General features: G+C 42.6%; 2 protein-coding genes across 4 annotated transcripts; both read left to right on the forward strand.

Annotated features, from left to right (window-relative positions):
• Positions 1-1755: 1755 nt before the first annotated feature.
• On the forward strand, positions 1756-14088 carry clasrp (CLK4-associating serine/arginine rich protein). Of its 3 annotated transcripts, XM_053321024.1 has the most exons (21): positions 1756-1849; positions 4324-4463; positions 4744-4841; positions 5303-5404; positions 5683-5762; positions 5967-6051; positions 6183-6322; positions 6663-6759; positions 8137-8215; positions 8304-8377; positions 8463-8504; positions 8584-8787; positions 9221-9526; positions 9614-9799; positions 10473-10512; positions 11798-11858; positions 12040-12098; positions 12186-12232; positions 12318-12403; positions 12631-12655; positions 13567-14088. In XM_053321024.1, exons 2-21 carry the CDS (start codon positions 4365-4367, stop codon positions 13607-13609), a joined length of 1953 nt encoding a protein of 650 aa, XP_053176999.1. In that variant the 5' UTR covers positions 1756-1849; positions 4324-4364; the 3' UTR covers positions 13610-14088. The 3 variants fall into 3 exon arrangements, 2 of the variants coding, with proteins under 2 accessions (XP_053176999.1, XP_053176998.1); XM_053321023.1 differs by lacking the exon at positions 13567-14088 and having other exon boundaries at positions 12631-13545; XR_008321505.1 differs by lacking the exons at positions 12631-12655; positions 13567-14088 and having other exon boundaries at positions 10473-10516.
• Positions 14089-15163: 1075 nt separating this feature from the next.
• Positions 15164-23476, forward strand: znf296 (zinc finger protein 296). The gene is made up of 4 exons (XM_053320240.1): positions 15164-15242; positions 17609-17947; positions 21699-22316; positions 22401-23476. Exons 1-4 carry the CDS (start codon positions 15164-15166, stop codon positions 23474-23476), a joined length of 2112 nt encoding a protein of 703 aa, XP_053176215.1.

The raw sequence follows: 23476 nt of genomic DNA on the forward strand, positions 1-23476 counted from the left end.
TGACTGCAAGGTCACAGCAGCGACAGTTTATGGGCAAATGCATGTGACAAATGTGACCTTTGGCCCATGTGAACAGTGACTGACTGGAAATGAAGGCTGGCTTCCTGTCACCACCCTGGTCAGGAGGAAATGTAGGAAATAGAGTATACACACACTCATGCACACACACACTGCTATATGTATATGACCCTCTTTACACCTGCTGTGCGCCCCAGGATGTTGGACCTCAGCCCGCAGATAATGAAGTTTACATTGAGACAAGAGGCTGATGTCCAAAGACCTATAAATTCCTAACATATATATATATATATATATTAGTAGGAAGAAGAAGCTGTCATTTTACCTTTTGTTATCCAAAGTGTCGACAATGATACAGCACATGCTTGCATGTGTTTGTTCCCTCCAGGTTTGAAGCCATGACCTCGGGTCAAGGCTGGACCTGCAGAGGCTAGTTTTTATGTTTCTGCCAGTTCCTCTATGAGGCTTTCAGCAGCTTGAAAAGAAACTCATTCTGGTTTCTGTCCAGAACTCTTCTGACAGCCAGTGAGTAATAGTACAAATATAAGATAATCTGGGGTTTAAGCAATATTTGACTTGTCAGTCGGGACAAAGCTTTCAACATGTAAACAAGTCCTACAGTATATGAAACATAATTCTGTGATGAATCCTCCTTTGCAAGGGCAGGATGTTTTGAGTTAGTTCAGTTAATCTAGGGTGGAACAATACATTCAGTCATAAAATAGAGTTTTAAGATACAGTATTAAAGTGTATTTAAAAGCTGTGCACATCTATCTGGTCATACAGAGACATCTTGTGGCTACAGCATGTACAAAAACAGTGAGTATAGGTAATTGTTACTCTAGTGAAATAATGAAAAATAACTAAGGACAGTTACTGTAGCACTTAATTACAGTTTTTAGGTACATTCAGAGGAAATATTGTATTTTCTAATCCATGTTTCTTTAACAGCCTTAGTTACTTTTCAGATGAAGATTTGACACAATAGATTATATAACAAGGTTTTAAAATACAATATATTGTTAAAAATGAAACCAGTGGTTTCAAACTTTTTGGTTTTAGACGTCTTACAAAAAGCAGTGTGTAGTTGGGTCACATTTCAGATGTCTGAGTTGTTAACAGCTCCACCAAATCATAATTTTCCCTCTAAACTTCTCACATGGTTTCATTTCAATAAACGTTCAAATGATCCAAAATTTCACCAAAAATCAAAGATTACAGAAAAAGTGAAAACAGATTTGTGTATCAGAACTGTGTTCTCTCTCTCTCTCTCTCTCTCTCTCTCTCTCTGTCTGTCTGTCTCTGTCTCTCTCTCTCTCTTCCACCACTGCTTTAGTATCTCTCATCAGCTCAACAGGGAAACGCAAAGAGGGAATTTATGCTAAAAACACAGTAAATGAGCCAGATTCACTTGATATGACTAACTCAGATCGCTTTAAAAGCCTCATTGAAGCATCAGATAAACTTTTAAATGTATTTTTGCACATACTGTGGATTTTGGCCCCTATCACTTACACTGAAAGCACATTTAAAGGGGGTCTTTTAACAGTCAGTATTATGAATCAGGATGCACATTACACCTACAACTGTAAACTAGATACTGGAAAACTGTTTGTTTCCCCCTTTCATTAGTTTATCTGACAGGACAATACTTATTGATTAACACAAGTGAAAAAACAGACAAGTACTTCCCATTCCAGTCCAGCAGGAGGCGCGTTGAAACTACCGACAAGACCCGAAGAAGAAGAAGAAGAAGAAGGCGTGCGGTGTCTCGTATCGCCTTTAGCTGATCGATAACAAACCCGGTGTGTGTTGGTGGTCAGTAAAACAGGTACACAATTTAATTCATACTGAGCAATATTTTGACCAGCTGCATTTAAAGTTGATGCGAATAAAGCCGCTGTTAACGCGTTGTTTGTATCGTCCAAGCTATGCTATGCTAGGCTAGCTTAGCTTAGCTTAGCTTAGCTTGGTTTAGCATATAGGCCCCTAGACTGCATGCGCAATCAGGCCGTCACTGCTAACAAACATCTTATATCTCACCTCATTAATGCCAAAAAGCTACAAAAGCAATTTGCAAATTATTAGATGCAGTGTCGTTCTAGTTAGTGACACAATTGTCTTGATAATGTCTGTAGCATAAGTTAGCTTCAGCTGCTGATGTTATCACAGCGTCAAAAACACAGATGTCTCTGATGAGATGCTGCTGAACTCAACAGTCTCATCTGTGATCATTTATTTGGAGGTACTAAAAGCTTTCACAATAATCAGCAGACTGCAAAGATGTTATATTTCTTAATGTCACATCTGTAACATTATTGGTTTCTTGCAGCTCCTGCAACACAAATGACTGTTTTGTTAACCTCAGGTCAGCCTGAGAGTGTCAAATGTGTGACTAAAACATTCATTCACATGTTGCCAATATAAACAAGTGAGGAAATATCAGAGGTTTATTTCCAAGTAGGATCGCACATTAAAGGAATTTTCTCTTGGGGTTTTGTTGCTTAGTCATAGGTTCAAAATATACACAAAAGTGAATAATCCTTAATAGTATCTATCTATCTATCTATCTATCTATCTATCTATCTATAATGAAAAAGGATTAAAATAATTTCCAAAAAAAAAAAGAAAACCATGAAAAATATATTATAAGGGACAAATGCTGCTATAGGCTTATTTTTTTAAATTGAAGAAAATTATATGTTTTGACAATATTGACTAAACAGTACATGTAGTGTTTAATTAATAATAATATTATAATATAGTTGTATTAATGTAACACACCAAGTTAGACCAAAGATGCACAGATGTGCAAATATAAGTAAGAGTACTAGGAGTCAGGTCTGAGCGACAAGAAAAAGTAGAGAATTAAAATGTAATTAGAGTAAGTTACAGAAATATATTATAATGATTCACCATGTTAATACATAAACATCAATTATTTATTCAACTAATAAAACCACAGACAAATGGTTTACTATCACTGAGCACTTTATTAGGAACACCATACTAATGCTGATAGGAGGAGAAATCAAACGTGTCCAAATTGCTTCGCTCAAAGGACGAGTGAAGGGCTGTACATCATAAATGGTCGGCAACAAGACTCAAATGTTTGTGACCTGGCTGATGGGTATTAAGGGATCCACAGTGTGCAAAAAAACAGCATATACATCCGCAGCCTGGAATGTGGACATGAGGCAGGTCGGGTCCATAAATTCATGCTGTGGACGCCAAATTCTGACCACGCTGCCTCTGCATAAATCTAGACCAGGCTACGTTGTGAGCCCACTGCAGCCACACATTTCTGTTTTTGGTTGACAGGAGTGAATCTCATTGTGGTCTCTGCTGTCGTAGCCTCAAGGCTCGATGTGTTCACCACGTGTACAGAGGGGTTATCTGGGTTGTCTGTCAGCTCCTCTCCCCTGACCTCTGTCATCAGAAACACTTTTCTGTCCACAGAAACTGCCACTTGTTAAATGTTCTGTTTTTCACAGTAAAATTTATTTTTTTCTGAGTAAACTGTGGAGACTGTTGCACGTAAAAGGAGATCAACCGGTTCAGAAATACTCAAACTAGCCTGTCTGGCATCAGCAAACATGCCACATTCAAAGATCACACTTTTTTCACCGTTCTGATGTTTGATGTGAACATAAACTGCAGCTTCTGATCTTTATCTGAATGATTTTATACATTTCACTGCTGCTGCATGATTGGCTTATTGGATTATAGCACAGATAAGCAGGTGTACATATGTTCCTAATAAAGTGCTCGCTAATGTATATTTCAGACTGGACTTAAACCCTGACGAATTAAAAACATGGTAACTTTCTTCATGAAAAATAAATTAATCTATTGATTTTTTTGTGCTGTTTGGATCTACATGTTTGCTGATACATTATCATAGTGCAACACAGAAAAGGCAAGCTCATGTTTGAGGTCATTTAGAAACAGTTTCTCCATCATTACAGTAGTTTGTCCACCAGACAGGAGCGCACAATTATTAACTCAACAAATTTAAGGGATTTAAGGACTTGTTTGTCAAATAACTGCTGTTGACAGCGGTTGAGTTATTTTTTATCTATTTGGACGAAATGTTGTGGAACTAGTGAGAAGTTATGTGCTGCAGTTTCTCAGATGAGCTGTTTGGGAGGCCCAGTTGTTCCAGTTTAAAATTCGTTAAATATTTTTTTCTGTTTCCTCTGGTGCCTCTCCTTCACGTCCTTCATGATGCATGATTTCTATTTCTCATGACTTTTTTGGTCTCTCTCTCTCTCCCTCGTGTCTTTCCTCTTTGACTCTCTGCAGCAGCCGTGCCCCGTCGCGCCCCCACCCCCAGCGGAGCTGTCATGTGGCAGGAGGCCCGCAAACACGAGCGGAAGCTCCGTGGCATGATGGTAGACTACAAGCGGCGAGGCGAGCGCCGGAGAGAGTACTACGAGAAGATTGTAAGAGAGACTTTAAACTATATGGATTGTTTCTCACATTATTGCTGCAACAAGCCTCAAATCACGTCTGGTTTTAAAGTTAGTCGTTGTGTTAGCGATGTAATTGGAGGCTAACTTAAACCTGAGAAGACAGATTAATGCAGTTAACTCTGACACCAGCAGTGTTAGTTAAGGGATTCCACACATCAGTTAACAACAGGATGAACAGCATGGTAGTAAAAAGCTGTGTTGTAGTTTGTTGTTGTTCTCGTCTTTCACTGCCCTCCTTTTGTCTCCACAGAAAAAAGATCCAGCTCAGTTTCTTCAGGTTCATGGCCGAGCCTACAAGATCCACCTGGATCCTGCAGTGGCTCTGGCTGCAGAGAGTCCCATCAATATGTGAGGACCCAGAAACACAAACACACACATACACTACACATGGGAATCTGTGGTTATCTCATGATTGTAATGCTGTACTATTGCAGGTCTGTAAGAATAAAACTGGATTTATTTATTTTCTTCACCCGATCAAAGTTAGCATATGTGTGTTTCTGCTTTATAGTGAGCGGTGCTGCGCTGTGCTCTCACAGTTGGGTTCAGCTTCTTTTGTTCTGTCAACATAGTTCAATTAATGACATGAAAAATGATTTTTGGAATTGGAGAATCGGTTCAGAATCGGTGGACATTTCTGACTTTTATGTGAACTGTTTTTGTGTTGTGTTGTGTTGTGTTGTGTTGTGTTGTGTTGTGTTTTCCCCAGCCACATAAACACACTACAGATACAAGCAGTCACACAAATCAGATGCTAAGTGTATGTGAGATCTTCCTGATCATAATATCCCTCTTCTTGTTGTCTAAAGGATGCCATGGCAAGGTGATGCCAACAACATGATTGACAGGTTTGATGTAAGGGCTCACCTGGACTACATCCCCACCTACACCCCCCCACTACTCAGCACATCGTAAGTCTGAACATTTCTGCTTTTCCATGAGACACCAATTTTAAAAAATGAACATTATAATTTTTTAAAGGCAGGAGTAGTTAAGTTATAGTATGTGTACAGTTTAAGGTATGTGTACCGTATAACCTGATAACTGAGAGTGATTTTATAGTTTGTTTTTAGTTTCTCTTTCTACATCACTTCTTCACAGTTAGAAGCCACAACTGTTAAACGCAGTGAGATTGGGGTGTTCACTGAGGTGTTAAATGTGAAAATCTTCTACTATTTGTTTCATGCAGATCTCCAGAGCAGGAGATGGAGGAGAGGAAGTGCAATTATGAGCGCTACAGAGGCCTTGTGCAGAATGACTTTGCCAACAGTGAGTATTTTATTCAAAGAATTTCATGTCAGCAGTGAATTACAAACATCACCAAATGGCTGCATGCTGCAACACTGTCAAGCCCTGATTTAACCACAGTGTTCATATGTACTCTATGTGCCTGTAATGGTCTGCTAACTTGCTCTCAGTGGGTATATTTTGAAGTCGTGTTGTGCTCTTAAATTCCCTGCTGTCCCTTGGCAGTCTCCGAGGAGCAGTGTTTATACCAGATCTACTTGGATGAGCTCTACGGTGGCCTGCAGAAACCAAATGAGGAGGAAAAGAAAAAGTATGTCATGTAAAAGTTAAAGTTACTGTTTCATCTCTGCTGTGAATTTAAATTCCTGACTCTTCCAGTTTAGTTTGTTCACTGGAGCATTTACAGCAGCTGTGTGTTGATAAATCTTTGTCTTTGTGAAGGCTGGCTGAGAAAAAGGCCACCATTGGTTACACCTATGAAGACAGCACTGTGGCAGAGCCCGAGCCCCAGTCGGACAAAGATGATGAAGACAATTCGGAGAACAGTGAATCCGAAGAAGATGAGGGCATCCCAGATATTGGTGAGGAAATGTGTTTGGTACTAATGAGATTTACACATGAAAAATTCTAAAAGTCAACACAACCTGTGATGTTGGAAAAAGGACACAATGCAGAAATATGTATGATGAGTAGCTTTTAAAGCTCTCTGTTGGTTTTAAAGACACGCGTCCAGCTTGATAGATGTAGATATAATTATTTATTCATCATGATGACTAGTTTTTTTTACCCTGTTTACATTAAACCTTTTAACTAAAAATGCAAATCAAATTATAGGTAAATATGAGATATATGAGTATGAGGATGCACATTTCCTTCATGTGGATGTGTTAAAAAGTTTAGCATCGTGTTGCGTTTGTGCAGATGTGGAGGTGGATGTTGATGAGCTGAACCAGGAGCAGGTGTTGGATCTCAACAAAATGGCAACACCATATGGAATGGCTGAAGGAGACTTTGTCAGGTAACATTTCAGTGCGTTGCATCAGTGTGTCCCTAATGTCAAACAGAGAAATGCCTGATTTACTTGATTTTAAGTGGCATCAAACTTCTCAGGTTTGTTAGTTGTAATGTGGAGATGATATGAAGACTGGTGCTTGTAGCTTGTTCTGCTTTTTAAGTTTTAACACCCTGCAGATAGCAGAGCTAAAAAAAAGTCTTTGGTGAACGCCTCTTACCAACTTAATGATCTGCATAAATGACTTGGCATTATATTATGTATTTTATGAGTATCAACAGGTCTGTGAAAAACCAACCAATTAATTAGTATTGTTTGTTTAACACCAGGACCGTCAACATTCGACCACTCCCTTTAACCACCGCTAACGGTCCGCCAGACCGCTATATGTAATTTGATTGTTTGTGTTGTTTTAACCCTTCAGGTGTATGGGGATATAGGAAACAACTTACTGTCACATAGTCAGGCAATCAATACCAGTCATTGTTTAGTGTACAAGCTACTTGTTCAACAGTTAAACACAAGATTACTAGGAAAAGGATCAAAGAGAATGGCTGCGGGGGGAGGAGGGGGTATCAGTCAAAGCACAAAGCAAAATTAAAATAAATAAATAATAAATAATAATAAGTGCACCTGATGCCGTTATGGATATATATTTATTTATTTATTTGCTGCTGCTGCGTGTTTCGCGTGAATTTGCCGCACAATGCTAAAATACAATAAGCCTACACTTATTTAAAATGCGTAACTTACCTCATTGCAGGCAGTAGTTTGTATTTTAATAAACATATGCACAATAAAAGAGAAACTCAGAAACAATGGGGGAATAGTAATAATAATATCAATATTTTTAATATAACAACTTAATATTGTTATTAATAATACAATTATATACAATGTAATACAATACAATATCAGGCCATATAATAATAATAATGATAATAATAATAATAATAATAATAATACAAATCTATATTTACATAAGCGTATGAACGTTACAAACAGACAGACAACAAATCTATGTCTGTGGCACACAGCCGGAGCAAAAGCTCTCCACCCTTACGGTGCACTTCCCACACACAGGTCGCGCGCATCCTTTACAGGACACCTTTGTCTTGTTCTGCTGGCAGTGGCTGTTGACCTGACACTGCCGTCTTTGGTGGCTCTGTTGCGGCTCTGTCAGTAGAGCTACTACTGGACCGGCCTTGGTGAACTGAATGGAATAAAGGGATTGTCATCCAGATTTAAATTACGGCTCTGTTGTGTATTTTTGTCTTTTAATGTTGATCTTTTTATAAGCGGTTATAATAAAAATGTCACACTGTAAATATAAGGATTGGGTTAATTATTTTAATGCTAACGAACGTGTTGCCTTTTTATCAGGATGCTGAGGAAAGACAAGGAGGAAGTGGAGGCCATCAAACACGCCAAGGCCCTGGAGGCAGAAAAGGCCATGTACTCTGTAAGAATACATCCGTTGATGAATCTGTGTGTGTGTCTCGTTTGGTGTGTGTTCTCAACTTTGTAAATGACATGTTTGATTATCGCAGGGCCGCCGTTCTCGCAGGCAAAGGAGAGAGTTCAGAGAGAAGAGACTAAAAGGACGACAGATCAGCCCACCCAGGTAAGTTTCTGTTGTTGTTTGAAGGTTGTTTTTTTTTCACTAACAGTCCACATAGCTCATATTTACTCATTATTCTGTTTCTCAGCTATGCAAGGCGAGACAGCCCAACATACGATCCCTACAAACGGTGAGTCAACCCTCATTATTCTCCTTTATACCCTCATCTTTTGCCTCTTTGCATGTTTTGACCTGTACTTTTCTCTCAGGCCAGAGTCAGAATCCAGCTCTGAGTCACGGTCACGATCTCGGTCTCCGGGTCCGGAGAAGATCACCTTCATCACCAGCTTCGGAGGCAGCGATGAGGAATCTGCAGCAGCAGCAGCAGCAGCAGCAGCACAAGCCGCCGCTCCTCACTCTGGCCACGCCCCCTCCAACTTGCAGCACCCTGCAGGTCATAGCAGGGGCTCCCGGTCGGTAACTTTCCCTCTTCCTGGCTTTTATTTTCCTCATTTTATTGACCATTGAAATGACCACAGTCAGACAGAATACTGATGATGAAGTACTGATGTTTTCTGATAGATGAGGTGGATCAATACTTTAAAAAAAAAAGAAGTAGTGCAAAGAGTTGCTGTTGAATAACTAATTGACCTATTCAGCTGTGCATGTGCATAGAGAAAATGTGTATGATTGGGTATATTTTAAGCTTTAAACATACGTTGTGCATGTCAGATTACGGTAACAGGCTTTACAAATAAATGCAAAACACACATCTGAAAAATGATTTATGCTTCTATATGAATTTCATGAGGTAGTAAGATTTCTTAAAAGCAAGAAAGTATTCTGAAGATAGGCTAGGTGCTGGGCTGGTGTTGTTACTAAAACATTGCGTCTCTGTTTGTCCAGGAGACGAAGGTCCTCCTCCAGTCGCTCCCCTTCCTCGTCCTCCCGCTCCTCATCTCACTCCTCCTCTCGCTCCTCTTCCCGTTCACACCGTACCCGGCGAGGACGGGGCGGGAGGGACGGCCGTCGTTCCCGGACCCGCTCGCGGTCGAGACGGCGCTCCAGATCTTACTCCAGAGGCAGAGGAGGAAACGGAGGGGCAGCGTCCTGGAGGAGACGTGAGCGCTCGCGGTCCAACGACAGAGACAGAGAGCGAGAGAGAGACCGAGACAGAGACAGACGACGATACACTGCACGAAGACGAACGAGGTAACACTCCTACGTGTCCTCCAACGGTGATTTAGTTGCTGTTTTAATGCACGTGAGAGTGACACAGGCTCTCTTCTTCTCTGCCAGATCCCGTTCCAGCTCGCGACAGGGGGGCAGCTCGAGGCGAGGGGGTCGGAGCAGTGGAGGACACCGGCGGGGAGACAGCGGCAGCCGCAGTCCCTCTCAGTCTCCCAGCCGGCTCAACCACAGTCCGTCCCCTGCTCACAGAGGATCCCAGCCCTCTTCCACCACCGTCTGTGACAAGCTAAGAAAGTAAGAACAAAATCGAAACGTCACCACAGAACTTTTAACTCCTGAAGAGAAGCGAAGAGAGAAAGGATGGTCATAAAAGATGATCTAAATAATAAGTAGAGCAGCAGAGATTCGCTTCAGACCATTTTACCCAGCAAGTCATGGCAGTTCTATTTAGCATTTAGTCAGCATTTCAGGAACTGAGAAAAACATTGTTGCTTTTTTAGCTTGAAACTGGATTTCATCAGTGTCTCATTCATACACCCAAAATATGTAGACTAAGAACTGGAAAGCTTTAATAACCATTACCTTCAGTTTCTTCAGAAAAGGCCTTAAAGGTATTAAAAAGTATCTCATGTTAGTCATGAAATGCTTTAGGTTAGGGTTTACTTGCTGTCAACAGATGTCACACATCTAGAACTTAAAAGAGAAAATAATAATCAGATAAATTAAAATAATTGTTGATCTAACTGTGTAGTAGTTTCTGAAGCTCTTGTGATTTTCTTGATGAGTTTTTGTGTCAAACATCGTCTGTGCTATTTATGTTTTGGTAAACAAACATTTCATTTAAACAATCAGTGCAGCAATGTCATGAAGCTGTTTTTATGTTCATGTGACATGATGTATAGAGGGTCTTTTCAACATGTCTTAAATCAGGTGAATGTCATTCATAATTGTTTTCTTCTCTTTTCAGGCCTGATACTGCGGGTGGTAAAGAGACGGGAGCTGCCAAAGTCAGTAAGAATTTGATCTAACTGGGTTTCTTGCTAAAGCCTACGCCTCCCTCATCCCTGACAGGCTGACATGGTTGTCCTCCAGACTGGGATGTAAAAGCCATTGTTGCCCACAGAGAATAAAATCATGTGATTTTTTTCCTTCTTTTTTCTCCCTCCCTTCCCCCAAAAAAGTGGACATACTCTGCAGCCAAAGCCCCTCATCTATTTTGAAATTATTATTACAGTATACTCCATCTCCTCAGTATTTTGTTGGGAGGAATGTGAATTTTGCAGACACTGAAAAATGACTGAAAACTGGAGTGAACATTTAGACACCCTGTGACATGATTACTGTCTCTTTTTGTGCTTTTAATCTGGGTGGTGCGTGCATGTATACATATACATGTGGGTGTGAGAGCGTTTTGATCTGTTTATAGTCTTAAACATACTGCAGTGTTTCACATATTCGTGGCCCTAAGAGGAAGTCCATTTCCTCTTATGACCCTGTGTCTTGTTTTAACTAACGAGTCAGTTTTGGCCAAGTGATCTTTTTAAGAAGAGAAGCTTTTTGATTAGTTTTTGATGGAAAAAGAAAGTGTGTGTGCTCTGGACAGTCGAATGTGGGCTTGTTTTAACAAGCAGCTGGGCACACGCTGATGTCTCTATATGAATGTTTCATATCCCACACACACACATTGATGACTTATGATGAAGTAGTAGTTTATTGTCTGTCATTCTGGACCGTTTAGTTTTCTATCCAGTAGGATTTGAATATACTCCGAGCAGTCAAACATGCAAATAATGAAGATTATAATTCTGCTCCTCTGTTAAACTTGCCTGCAGTGTTGTGACCTGCAGTTTTTCTTGCCTGGCCAGGTTTTAACGACCCACTAATGGGTGTGTCGGTGTCAAAATGCCACTGGCTCTTTCTGAACTTTCTGAACTCGCTGGTCCTGAACTGGCTCTTCATAATTTTTTTTTTTTTTTTTTTTTGAAACACTTATGTGAAGGTTTATGTAACTGGATCCTGTCCTGCTTCCACACATACACTGATGCATATCCTGTTCAGCCAGTGCGTCCTTGTTGACTCAACAAACATCACATGTAATTAATTTCTCTGTGGCCTTTTTATCTCCACCAGCTACTGTACATAAAGGTGATAGTATCAATTGTGCAACAGCACGGTACCTTTTGATCTCTCTCTCACACACACACACACACACACTCAAAAACACACTCAAACACACACTGACACGTTTGTGAGGCTGTGAAAGTTGTGCTAACACAAGTGTGTCACCTGCAGCCCAAGATGACCCCTCAGGAGCGTCTGAAGATACGCATGCAGAAGGCGCTCAACAAGCAGTGTGAGTGTTTGTGGTTTGTCGCACAAGTTCAGAGACAGTACAGTACCGACCGCTGTGTAGTTTTGTGTTTGTTTGTTTGTTTTGTTTTTTTACCTCAAATTTACATAATGCAAAAACCTTCACAACACTAATTATTTTTTTCTGTCTCACTGATTTTCATGTGGTTTTTCCCATCTTGCAGCCAAGGCGGATAAGAAAGCCGCCCAGGTGAAGATCCAACTGCAGGAACACAAACGACAGGTGTGTGTTTGTTTTGTTGAGTTTTTTTGGCAGAAACAGACTCTCCTGTCTTCCATTTCCCCTCATTGCTTTGTGTGTGTTTTCCAGGAGAGAGAGGGAGAACTACGAGCCATGGCACGCAAGATTCGCATGAAGTAAGGCCCCGTATGTGTGTGTGCTGAAGCGGACAGTTTGGTATGTGTGTGTTGCAATTGTCTCACCCAAAGGCTCTGTGTTTAGGGAGCGCGAGCGCCGTGAGAAAGAGAGGGATGAATGGGAACGACAGTATGGGCGGCAAAGCCACTCGCCTTCCCCTTCCAAATATGGTAAGAATTTAAGATCTCTGATTGTAGGCAGCCATAATGTAACAATGATTTAGATCAGAGCGTCAAGTGTTTACTGTGTGCAGACTTTCATGCTCAAACAGAAGTAACCAAAATATTTAATCAACTGAGCCTCTGTTTGATTTGTTGACGTCAGACAGTTTTATAGGCTTTAAGATGTTGTGGCATGCTGTTGTGTTGACGGTGGCTCTGTGTCCTCTGTCCCTTAGGCCGAGAATCCAGCTCATACAGAAGGTATGTGAGAAGCCGCAAGAATCCGCACAGCTCCGATGAAACCGAGTGAATTATGGGTTATTGTTTCTTTGCACGAACACGATCTCAGAAGCTAATTGTATCGACTACATTGACAATACTCAAGCTGCGTTATCTTCTTGTAAATCCAGTGTTAGTGTTTAAATCTGAAGCCCAGACCTGAAAATCACACCATAACAAACATAAAGATAATTCACGTCCAAATGAATATCTACAAACAGTTGTCCTTACATAAACATGAACTGCAGTTTGTTGGTCACTCAATAGGTTAATTTACTTTTATAAAAAAAAGTAGCCCAACCAATTTTGGATTATTCATATGAGGGGTTGTTATTTTAATGAAGGTTCTACAGGATGTTGTTCTGCTGTACACACTGTAAAGCCTCCTGAGGCAAATTTGTGATTTGTGATATTGGGGAAGAATATTGCCCTGACTCGATTTGATCTGTCTCAAGTAAATGAAATTGTGTTTTAGGGCAACACCTCTGATTCACCTTAACCCCAAAATTTATTTTAATTTTCAATATCAGTAAAGCAACAATTTCTCAATATCTCAATATGAACAAAATTTTAAATGGAGGATTGGAAGCACTCACATACATATTATTAAAAAAGACTATCGAAGACTTTGTTAGTGATGGCTTGTGAGGATGATAACGGTGTGTTTACATTAGTACCATCTGTAAAAACTGAAATATGTCAAGTCTATTTTTATTTGTTCAGCTGACCAGTATCACAAATTTGCCTCAGGGGCAAATAAAACATCCGCTATCCTTAGACCCTCAATTTGAATGAGGAAAAACAGTGACGATCTATGCAGGTCCCGCCTTTTTATCCACCCTTCATCCTCCTCTTTTTTTTTTTTTTTCCTTCTTTTTGAAAATGTTTTCCAGGAGGTCACGGTCTCGATCGCGGAGTCCATACTACAGACACTAAGCTGACCTGTGGAAAACAGCACAGCGCCCTTACATTGGCACACACACAAACTGTTCAACAATGAAACTATTAAAGGTTAAAGAGATGAACTGGCTGTTGGTTGACGACCAACACGCCGTACTTTACATTGACAGAGACACTTCAGTTTCACTAATTACGCAGCTGATTGATTCAGCCAAGCCGAGATTGAGTTTTCATTTTGGATTCATCTTGTAAAGATACTGCAGGTTATTAAATTGGTTTCTTCACTTCTGCATGCTTTTTTTTTCTGCCTGGACACATCTTAATGTAGACTCATATTTCAAATGTACGAAGCAATACTTTTCCTTACATCTTCTTCCTCGTTTCATGATGTTCTCAGCCACAGTTTTACTTTTCTCTAACAAGAAACACTCAACAATATTGAACAACTCTGTTGAACTAATGCACAGGATATTTTTTACACATCCTTAGGAAATCAGTGTATGAAATCTGAGGGGGGGAAAAAAAGTTTCTGCATTAATGAAACCTTACAGACCGCTTTTTTAAAATGTAAAGTCTACCCTCAGCCAACAAATAAACAGCAGCTTTTTTTTGTTGTGGGGAATATGGAATGTTAAAATCCAAATAAAAGTGATTTTGAAATGATTTCTTCGTTTTTCTTTTTTTGTCTTTGTCTAAAATATGTTTAACTGCATCTACAGGTTATACACGTAGAGATGGACACAGGTGTCTCCACTCAATTGGGGTTTTTTTGCAGTTATTTAGGTGCTGCATTTGGTCCACATACCTTAAATATTCAATGAAAATTTAATCACAAAAAATATTACTTTTAGAAGTATAAGCTCTTACTGAAACACTTAATTAAATGCAATTATTTATATTTCAACCTGAAGTTCGAAGAGGGCTGCAGCTCGTAATTTCTGTCAGCAGGTGGCGACAAATCGGTTATTCTTTTTAATGATGTTCCTCTGCAGCCTGACAGTCAATCCGTAAACTTCAGTGACATTTTTATTTTTGCTGTATGTTTATGTCTGTTCAGTAGTCACAACTACTGAACAAGAAAAAAGGAGAAGTGCATGTAGTTGTGTTTTGGTTTAGTTTTAGAGACACCTGTGGGAAAATCAACGAGGTAGTTCCTCGGAGCTGCTGATGAGGAACTACACGCCGTGTGAAAGCCATCAAAGAGTGTGCGTAAAAGAGAAAGAGCTTTAATGTGACACAAGTGAGTGTTTATGGAGTGTGTTACTACCCGAGGAGGGCGGGGTCAGGGTCGGCAGCGGGGCGGGCGGTGCCTACAGTCGCCCATGCCCCCTTTTGCCCTCCGCTCGCTGCGGGGGAAGAAGCGTGAACTTGAACGCCGCCTTCAGTGCTCAGTGCGAGTCCAGGCAGAGCGAGAGAGAAAGAGAGAGAGAGAGGCCAGCCACCCTTATCAGTCTGTCTGTCCCCACAGCTCGGGTTTTCAGTCAACTTATCGGAGAAGAAGCAGCTGGAGGGATTTTCTTTTTTTCTGTGGTTTGGGAGGGTTTGCTGTTTGGGACCCAGAAAGGTGCCAAACGCGTAACGCTCGACGCGATGTCCAGACGCAAACTTGGAAGCAGACCGCAGCACCTGAGTGCAATTCAAGGTAAGCCGAGAGGGAGAGCAACGATGTGTGGACATGTTGAAAGTGTTGGGGATGTTTCTCAAGATGAACTAAAAGAAAATTCAGGTCACACTTTAGTTTTTTTGTTGTGTTTTATTGTCAGCACTGCGCGCATGGGTTGGATGTGCGCTGGCACCGGTTACACAGATTACTAGCCAGGTGATGGATGAATGTTCATTTTTCAAGCGTGGAAAGAGTATTTAAAGTATCTGCTGTGTTTGCTTTGACCCTAATTAAAACATCACGTTTGTGTTTTTAGTCTCTTATGTGGAATTCATGCGCAAATATTGAAATAATAAGGGCCATTTTTTTCTCTTTCGTCGTGTTTGTCCTGCTGTGTATTGTCGCTGCAGTTGTTTTCATAGAGGAAGGACCGGTTTACTGGCACGCTGTGTTCAGAGGCTACAGGTCCGAACACGATGATTAATATTTCCAGGTTAGACATGATCAAGTTTCTTCACGGTCGGTTTCTATCTTGACGGGGACAGTTTCCTCTCTTCAGGTTTTGGGGAAACAACACCTGTTTATAGCCAAGAAACTAGATCCAGGTTGCTTAAGATCATGATTGAGTTTTTAATTATTAGCCAATTAAATAATAGGCCTACTCTCAGTAGATTATTTGTCACTTATTTGCTTTGATCTCATTCATGTTGTTCAAACATAAAGGCGATGCTGCAAAGTAAGAGACATGATGTTTGAAAGGAAATAAGACAGAAACTTGAACTCCATTTGTTTTTTACAGTTCTCTACTGGAGACCAGTGGTGCGTGTCTGGTGTGACCACAGGCCCTGACTCAACCTAGTGTGTGTGTGCGTGCGTGTGTGTGTGTGCGTGTGTGTGTGTGTGTGACCGCGCCTTGCAAGTCTGCACAAACAGCGCAGCCCTGAAACAGGAAAGGTGACATTTTTGAGTAACAACTGGCGAGATCCAACTTCAGACTGTACTGTCTGTACCTGTCCTGTATCCTGTAGCTGGCCTAGCCCGGGCAGGTGGATCCAGTCCAGGCATCAAGGTGTGCCCATGACCGCGTTGAGCAATAGTCTACTGACCCCTCCTCCTCTTTAAGAGCCCTACCTGCCTGAGCTGAGATGATAAGAAATACCCAAAGTTGACTCATACTCTTAAGAGGTTTGCTTCAGGCTGGAGGTTTGTGTTGCAGACTGGTCCCCCTTCTGCTGCATGCATTTCAAAGTGCTGGTTGTAAACCACATGAGATTTGTCAGGTTTGTTAAGGCTGGATCAGATGAGTTGCCCTGTACATGGTTGTGAACAACACACACACACACACACACACACACACACACACACACACACACACACACACACACACACACACACACACACACACTAAGGGCTCTTATCTCAAACACCTTCAGTCATTTTTTTTTCTTTTATTGCAATCCACTTCCTGTTGAGAAACTCCCGCTGCTTGTGGCTGGCAGGGCAAGTTGTAATAGTGAGTGAAAGGTGGAAGCCTCGGTCATAATGTTGCATGTCTTCAAATCAATCATTTCAACTGTCAGCACATCGTGGCTGTTGTGTTAGGTGGAGGTTGAGGTTACAGATGAAACGGACAGTTGGGCTGCTGTCTGCAGCTTCAGTCAGAATGAGCAAGATCTGTTTTGGGTTGGTTAAAGGAAGTGGTCAGTATTGGCTGAGCAGATTGGCCTCATTTTGTTAAAGCCTACAACTGAAACTCGCTGTCAATCACCACGCCTGTTTGTCGTTCCACTGAGGTCTAACAGCACTTCTGCCACTTTATTACTGGTCTTTTTTGGCTGTTTAATTTAGATGAGCACAGTCTCAGACGCTCACTATGCAGTAATCCAAATTTACTGGGACCCAGTAAAAGTGGATTAGCACTGGTGGATCATGCCCTCATATTATAGTATTGTCCATATGTGCAGCCCTTTTTTGGGACAAAGTGGGATGTTTAATGTCAAGGATATTGTTGTCAGTTTCTCTCTCAGATCTCTGTATTTTGAAAAAGTGCCTGAAAGGTTTGTGTAAAAGTAATTTGAAGATCTTAATGGCTTTGACCTTTTCATAGAAACTGTGAACTATATCTATAGAAATATGACCTATAGCCTTTGAATACAGTAAGACAGGCAGGGGGAGAATTGAATGAAATGGGAAAGTAGAAACAGACACTGATTAATACTCTTCTTAAAAAACACTCTGGTTTATTTCTCATTTTTGTTTTCAATACTAAGGGACAATCCCTTACTAATAAATCACTTTTTGTTCATGTGTTTCATTTCACTTTCATATTTAAATGTTAAAAAGAATTAAAAGTAATCTCTGTATTTTTATTTTCCCCCATGCACTCTCTCTCATCTCCTGCCTGTCCTGTTTATCAGTTGCCACCGATACAGCGGATGGCACCAGTACATCAGAGGAGCAGCCTTCAGCTCCACAGGTCAGAGCTCCTGATGAGGGTCGTGACCTTCTGACCTGCGGCCAGTGCAGCAGGGCCTTCCCCCTCGCCCACATACTGGCATTCATCCAGCACAAACAGGGTGGCTGCAGGTCCCAAAACCAAGCCCCTAATGCCAGCACCACACCCCCCTCGCCAGCCAACCAAGCCCAACAGCGTGTCCTGGGTGCTGAGCTGGGGCCGGGGTTCATCGAGCTGAGGAGAGGGGCAGCCAGGAACAGAGTCGCCTGGGGGGTGGAGCCCGGCGTGAAGGTGAAGGCGGAGCTCGGCAAAGCAGGTGAGTGCTTGAGGAAGCAGAAGAAGGCAGGTTGCTAATTAGTGACTCTGTTTTTTTGTTTTATGTTTTTTTTTTTTTTAACTGCCCTCCTCATCTAACAACTGCCCCCCTCCCCCAGTCCAGCTCATTAGCTAGCCGTTGCCATTAGCAGACCTGCGTGAGTTAGTGACGCACAGGCTAATTGCGTGGAAAGGATAGGCGTCAGGAGCGTTCAGAGGGCAGCGAGGGTCCCCAGGGGCTCCACACTGAGCACCTGAGCTCCTTCCCATCTCCCTGACTGTCAGTCTCTGAGGTGGAGTGGCCAGGTAAACATGTTTCTACTTCTGTCATCCAGTGTGCCCTGGACAACAGAGACTGATGCCACATTCTGTAAAAAAACAAAGTGTGAAGTGTGTTTCAGTGTTTTTTGTTTTTTTTAAAGCCATCCGGTTTCTTTCAGTAAACGGTTTGATGGTCGTAGCCATGCAATGCAGTGTGAAACGGTCAGAGGAGTGGATGTGAGGCTGTTCGTGCAGCACTCTTCGCTGTCATGACACTGTAATGGAGGACGTTGCATCATGTGCAGCTCCTCTGCCATCTCCCACTGTTCTGCCCCGGGCCGAGCCACCTGAGCTCCTGGGAATCTCCTCCTTTTTCTTCATCATGTACATCTCCTTCTCACTCTTCACCCTCTTCACCCTCCTGTTTTTTTAATATTTTCTGTGTCTTGAGTCATCTCTCTATTCTCGTTCTGCTCAAATTTCATACATTAGTTCTGATTTTCCTAAAGGTCTTTCTCTTCCTCCTCCACAGCTATTTTTCTTTTTGAGAGTGGAGAAAATGTGACCGCGGACACCTTGATGGTCGTGCCAAATACAATATGTCACGGTGGGGGTCAAACCCATCAAAACTCCATCAGCAATTCATGAATTCTCATTAAAATCATTTTTGTGAAATTTCATGTCCAGTGGCTAACAATGTGTTTGAGACAGAGGGGAGTTATTGTGTTTTCTCCTGCAAAGGTCAAATGTATTTGAAGGTCATACTATAACTAAAAAGTGAAAAAGGAGCGTGTAGGATGTTGCAAACAACTGCAAATGGACACAGCATCTTACTACATGCTCACTGAAGGTATGAGTGCCCCTTTGCACATTTTGAAACCCTCTCTGTCATGTACACACACGTTAGCAGTTCCTTCCTTTGTGTAACGCTCGGGAGACTGGTGCACGCACCGTTTCCGTTTGTCCACAACCTCTCTTGTTTTTCTGTTTCAGTCAGTTTTTCATCTCTTGCTCTGTATCTCACTCTCAGTTAGAACACAGGAGTTTGGTAAATTGGTGCCTGCAGGATTATACAACAAACCTAACACGTGCACGGCGTGAGGGGGAAAGAGCTTGACAGCATGTAAATAATGCAAAAGTGGATAAGTTTGGATTAAAGTTTTATTAGTAAATGTAGGTTGCATTTGTTGTGGAGTTCATAATTGTAATTCTACCCAGCTTTTAGTGTTTTCACCTCCTCCAGATTATTACGGCTGAATTATGAGTTGTGACATAAAGTTTGAGTTCTTGCATGTTTGAGTAGTAGAGGACAGTTGTAGTTGGCCTTGAAGTAATAGGAAGTCTTGTTTCACTCTGTTTTGTGAGGGGAAATTGAACATCTGAGGCTGTATGAGATGACTGAAAGTGAAAGAGCAGTTATCCCACAACAGGCAGGTCCTGCGTCTATTTTTCTGTATTCATGAGAGAAGCGGCGAGGACGGAGGAGAGAGAGGGGGTAGAGTGGGATGGATTACTGAAGAGCCGCGTGCATCTGTCTCATTCCTTTTTATTTATTCTCCTTGTTTGTTTTTTTTTTCCTCATCTCCAACCCCCCCACCCCCCCACCCCCCTCCTTATTTCTTCCCCCCATCTTCAACACACTTTCGTTTGCCCTCATTCAATTTCTAGCCCCCCCACTCCCTCCCTCCCCTCTCTTTTCTCCTCCCTCTGCCTCCCAAGGGAAAAGAGATTCTGCCTGCTGCTCGTTAGTGCTCCCAGCCAATCTGCATTTTTAATTAGTAGTTATTGCTTCTGCTTAATATTCAAGTGCTACCCCGGGCCAAATGGGAATCCTTACAAAAAAAAAAAAAAGCAAGTGAGAGAGGGGAGAGAGCGGAGGAAAGAGAAACCGGCTGGGTATTGTGTTTCACTCCAGGACCACGAGACAAAAGCCCCCCCCTCAGGGAAAGATTTGGAGGGTTTGGGGGCGGAGGGATGAGGAGAGCTGGGTGTTGGAGGATGGGTCTCAAGTACAATCCAAAGGGGTGACATATTTTCGTGGTGTCTCTTGGCCCCCCGTATTACATTATAATCTTTTTATCTCATTTTCTTTTTATCTCCTGAGCCCTGACCTACCTACCTCTCTCTTTTTTTTTCCTGCTCTCACTCTTCACCCTATTTTTAAAAGAAGTATCTCAACTTCTCCTGGGTTTCTCCTCAGGCTAGGTTAAAGGACATGAACACCACAGCTCCTCTCGTCTCCAGACAGAGGGAGGGTGGGAGAGGAGGAAAAAGAGAAAGAAACAGTTGCTCTCTTTTTCATCTTTACTCTCCTCCCCCCTCCAGTAAAATACAGAAGGATTTGACTTGAGGAAACATGAAAGAGGCTTATAGCAGAGTCGGCTTTGAACCTCTCCAAAAAAGAGGAAAAAAAGAACTGTTTTTCCCCTCAATTTGGGGATCTTCTCTCCAATTTTGATTTATGCAGAAAGGCCTCATTTGTCAAGCAGGCTGAGTCAGTGCCTGATTTGCATAAAGCGTTCGTTTTCTACGTTCTGCTAATTAGCAATTTGCAGCTTAATTGGAGAGCGACTCTCGGTTAGGAGACAAAGCTATCCACATATAAAAATATCTCCAGATATAACACTGCTCTCCTCTGTGTTGGCCTTTCAATTTCTGGAGCTCCATCACTCTCTTCTGCTTTGGATCTGACTCTCACAACTCTCTTTTTGAGCCCTCTACACTCACTTTTTAATCATTTTGTTCTTATCTAGGTCTTACTTTTACATCATCTGGTCTTCTCTTCAATGTATGATCATTTGATTGAATGCTAATCTGCCTGAACTATTCTTCTTTTAGATTTGATGAGTATCATGCTGATATTTTGTCCCTAATCAGATTTTTTTTCAACTCTAAAGCTCCTTTGATCAATACATTAACAAGGGCTCACAAGAGTAATGTGTGAGAGCGGTCACTCGTAGTGACAAAACCACAGAGTTAATCACCTGACTCTGCAGAGCTGTGTAACATATTTAAATCATTGTTTTGGTTTAAAAAGGTCAGCCCGCAACTTTCGCTTTGGTTCAGTTTCACTGTTCTAATTTTGGGAGTTGTTTGCAGCAAAAAAAGCTTTCATACGTCCACTGTACAGACACATTTAGCGACTAGCTAGCGAACAGTGGAGCATTTAGCAGCAAAAGATTCAGATATATCCCCCCGGGGTTGGTGGTGACCACAAACAGATATAAATGAGAGTGAATATTGACCGTACATTCATCAGTTTACAAGAAACATGAACTGCAAATGAATGCTGATGTGTCTCCATATCTGCTCGATATGTAAAAAGGTGACAATATGTCAGCTTTGTGTTAACAGATTGTTTCCATTACCCCAAGTTGTCAAAAAAAATCAGTTATTGTAGGTTTAATGTACCTAACCTCTTCTCCAGTCATTTCAAAAGGGCAGACTATATTTTATTAATTTTATTTATTTTGTCCATCTTTGTCTTCCAGTGCCCAGCGAGCCCTCCTATTTTGCCTGCCAGCAGTGTGAAGGTGTGTTTCCATCTGCATGGGCACTCTTACAGCATGCTCAACACATACACTCCTTCAGCATCTACCAAGAGGATGAGGAGGATGACATAGACATGAGAGGAGGAGAAAGAGGAGGTCTTAAAGACAACAAACCTGCTGCAGCCACACTGGACCCCCGCCACCTGGGCCAAGCACTTGCCTCTGCCTTCCAGCCCTCGGCCGTGCGCCTTGGTCGCTCCCGTCAGACACACACCAACTCCTCCTCCAGGAACCTGCAGGCTCTGAACTTTTCAGTGCGGCTCAGGGAGCTTGCTGAGGGGAATAACACCACCAGCGGCTTTCCTGGAGGCCTGGTACTGTCTCCATCCTCTTCTCCACCAGCCGCTTCTACCTTTCCTCAGACTGGTGTCCTCCAGGACTTCCATTGTGAGCTGTGTGACATGAACTTCCAATCTATGCGTGCTCTGACCGCCCACCGCCGGACTCACGCCTGTGAGAGCCCCTATCACTGTGGAGTGTGTGGACAGGCCTTTAACCAGAGCGGCCAGCTTGCCCGTCACATAAGGAGCCATCACAGGGAGGCTGGAGGTGGAGGGAGTGGATACGAGTTGGTGGAGATGGTGGGGATGGAGGAGGATGTAGGGAGGCAGGGGATGAGAGGGAGGTTTCAAATGCAGCCAGCTGCAATCACGGGAAAGGGGATGGTTGCTACAGATGTGAGAGCCCAGGGCCCCTCCGAGCTGGACCTGACCCTGCCCAAACACCCCTCAATAGCTTCAGGCCTGATGCTGCTGACCTCACAGGTTAGACCGCCAGACAGAGAGCTGCTTAGGCTGTACCAGCGTCAGAGAGAAGGAGGGGAGGAGGAAGCAGAGGGGCAGGGGGAGCCCCAGCACGCCTCACCCTGCGCCAGCCCCTCTGAAGGCTCACTGGAGAGTGGAGAGACCGGAGGGAGTGGTGAGAGTGGTATTGCTAGTGGGAACTGTACACCTAAACGGCCTGAGATGGGCGACAGGGTGCGAGGAGTAGGAGAGTGGGAGAACGAAAGAGGAGAGATCATCGAGAGAGAGAAGGAGTGGACCTCTGCTAAAGTCAGTGAGGCTTTGCAGGAATGGCAGAGAGAGAATGAGCGGAGGAGTGTGGGAGGAGTTGTCAGCAGTGGAGGAAATAATAACAATACCACCACTAATTCAGCTGGTAGGAAGAAGAAAGACGAAGCCTGTGAGTTCTGTGGTAAACAGTTCCGCAACAGCAGCAACCTGACTGTGCACCGCCGCAGCCACACAGGTGAACGACCCTACCGTTGCGGCCTCTGCAACTACGCTTGCGCTCAGAGTTCAAAGTTAACACGCCACATGAAGACCCACGGGGCCCAAGGAGCCAAAGCTCCCTTCCTGTGCCAGCTGTGCGCAGTACCCTTTACTGTTTATGCCACCCTAGAGAAGCACCTGAAGAAAGTTCACGGCCTGAGCCACGCCAGCGTGGGAGCCTACGCACAGACCAGCACCGCCGAATCTCTTGTTGCAATAAAGGCTGAAGAGGAAGCAGTAGTGGTGAAAATGGAGGAGGATGAAGCGAGTTTAGATCAGATAGAAATTGGGAGCAAAATGCAGAGTGATGAGGTCAAAATTATGGAGGTGGAGGAAGGGCAGAGCCATGATGATTATGTGGAGAACAGAGGGAGTCCAGCTATAGTGGCCGATCTCCCGTCTGAGGGCAGTGCAGAAGTGGGCATAGCTTTGACTTCTGCACCATGA

Source organism: Scomber japonicus, chromosome 6 (genome assembly GCF_027409825.1).
Source record: "Scomber japonicus isolate fScoJap1 chromosome 6, fScoJap1.pri, whole genome shotgun sequence".
Taxonomy (NCBI): domain Eukaryota; kingdom Metazoa; phylum Chordata; class Actinopteri; order Scombriformes; family Scombridae; genus Scomber; species Scomber japonicus.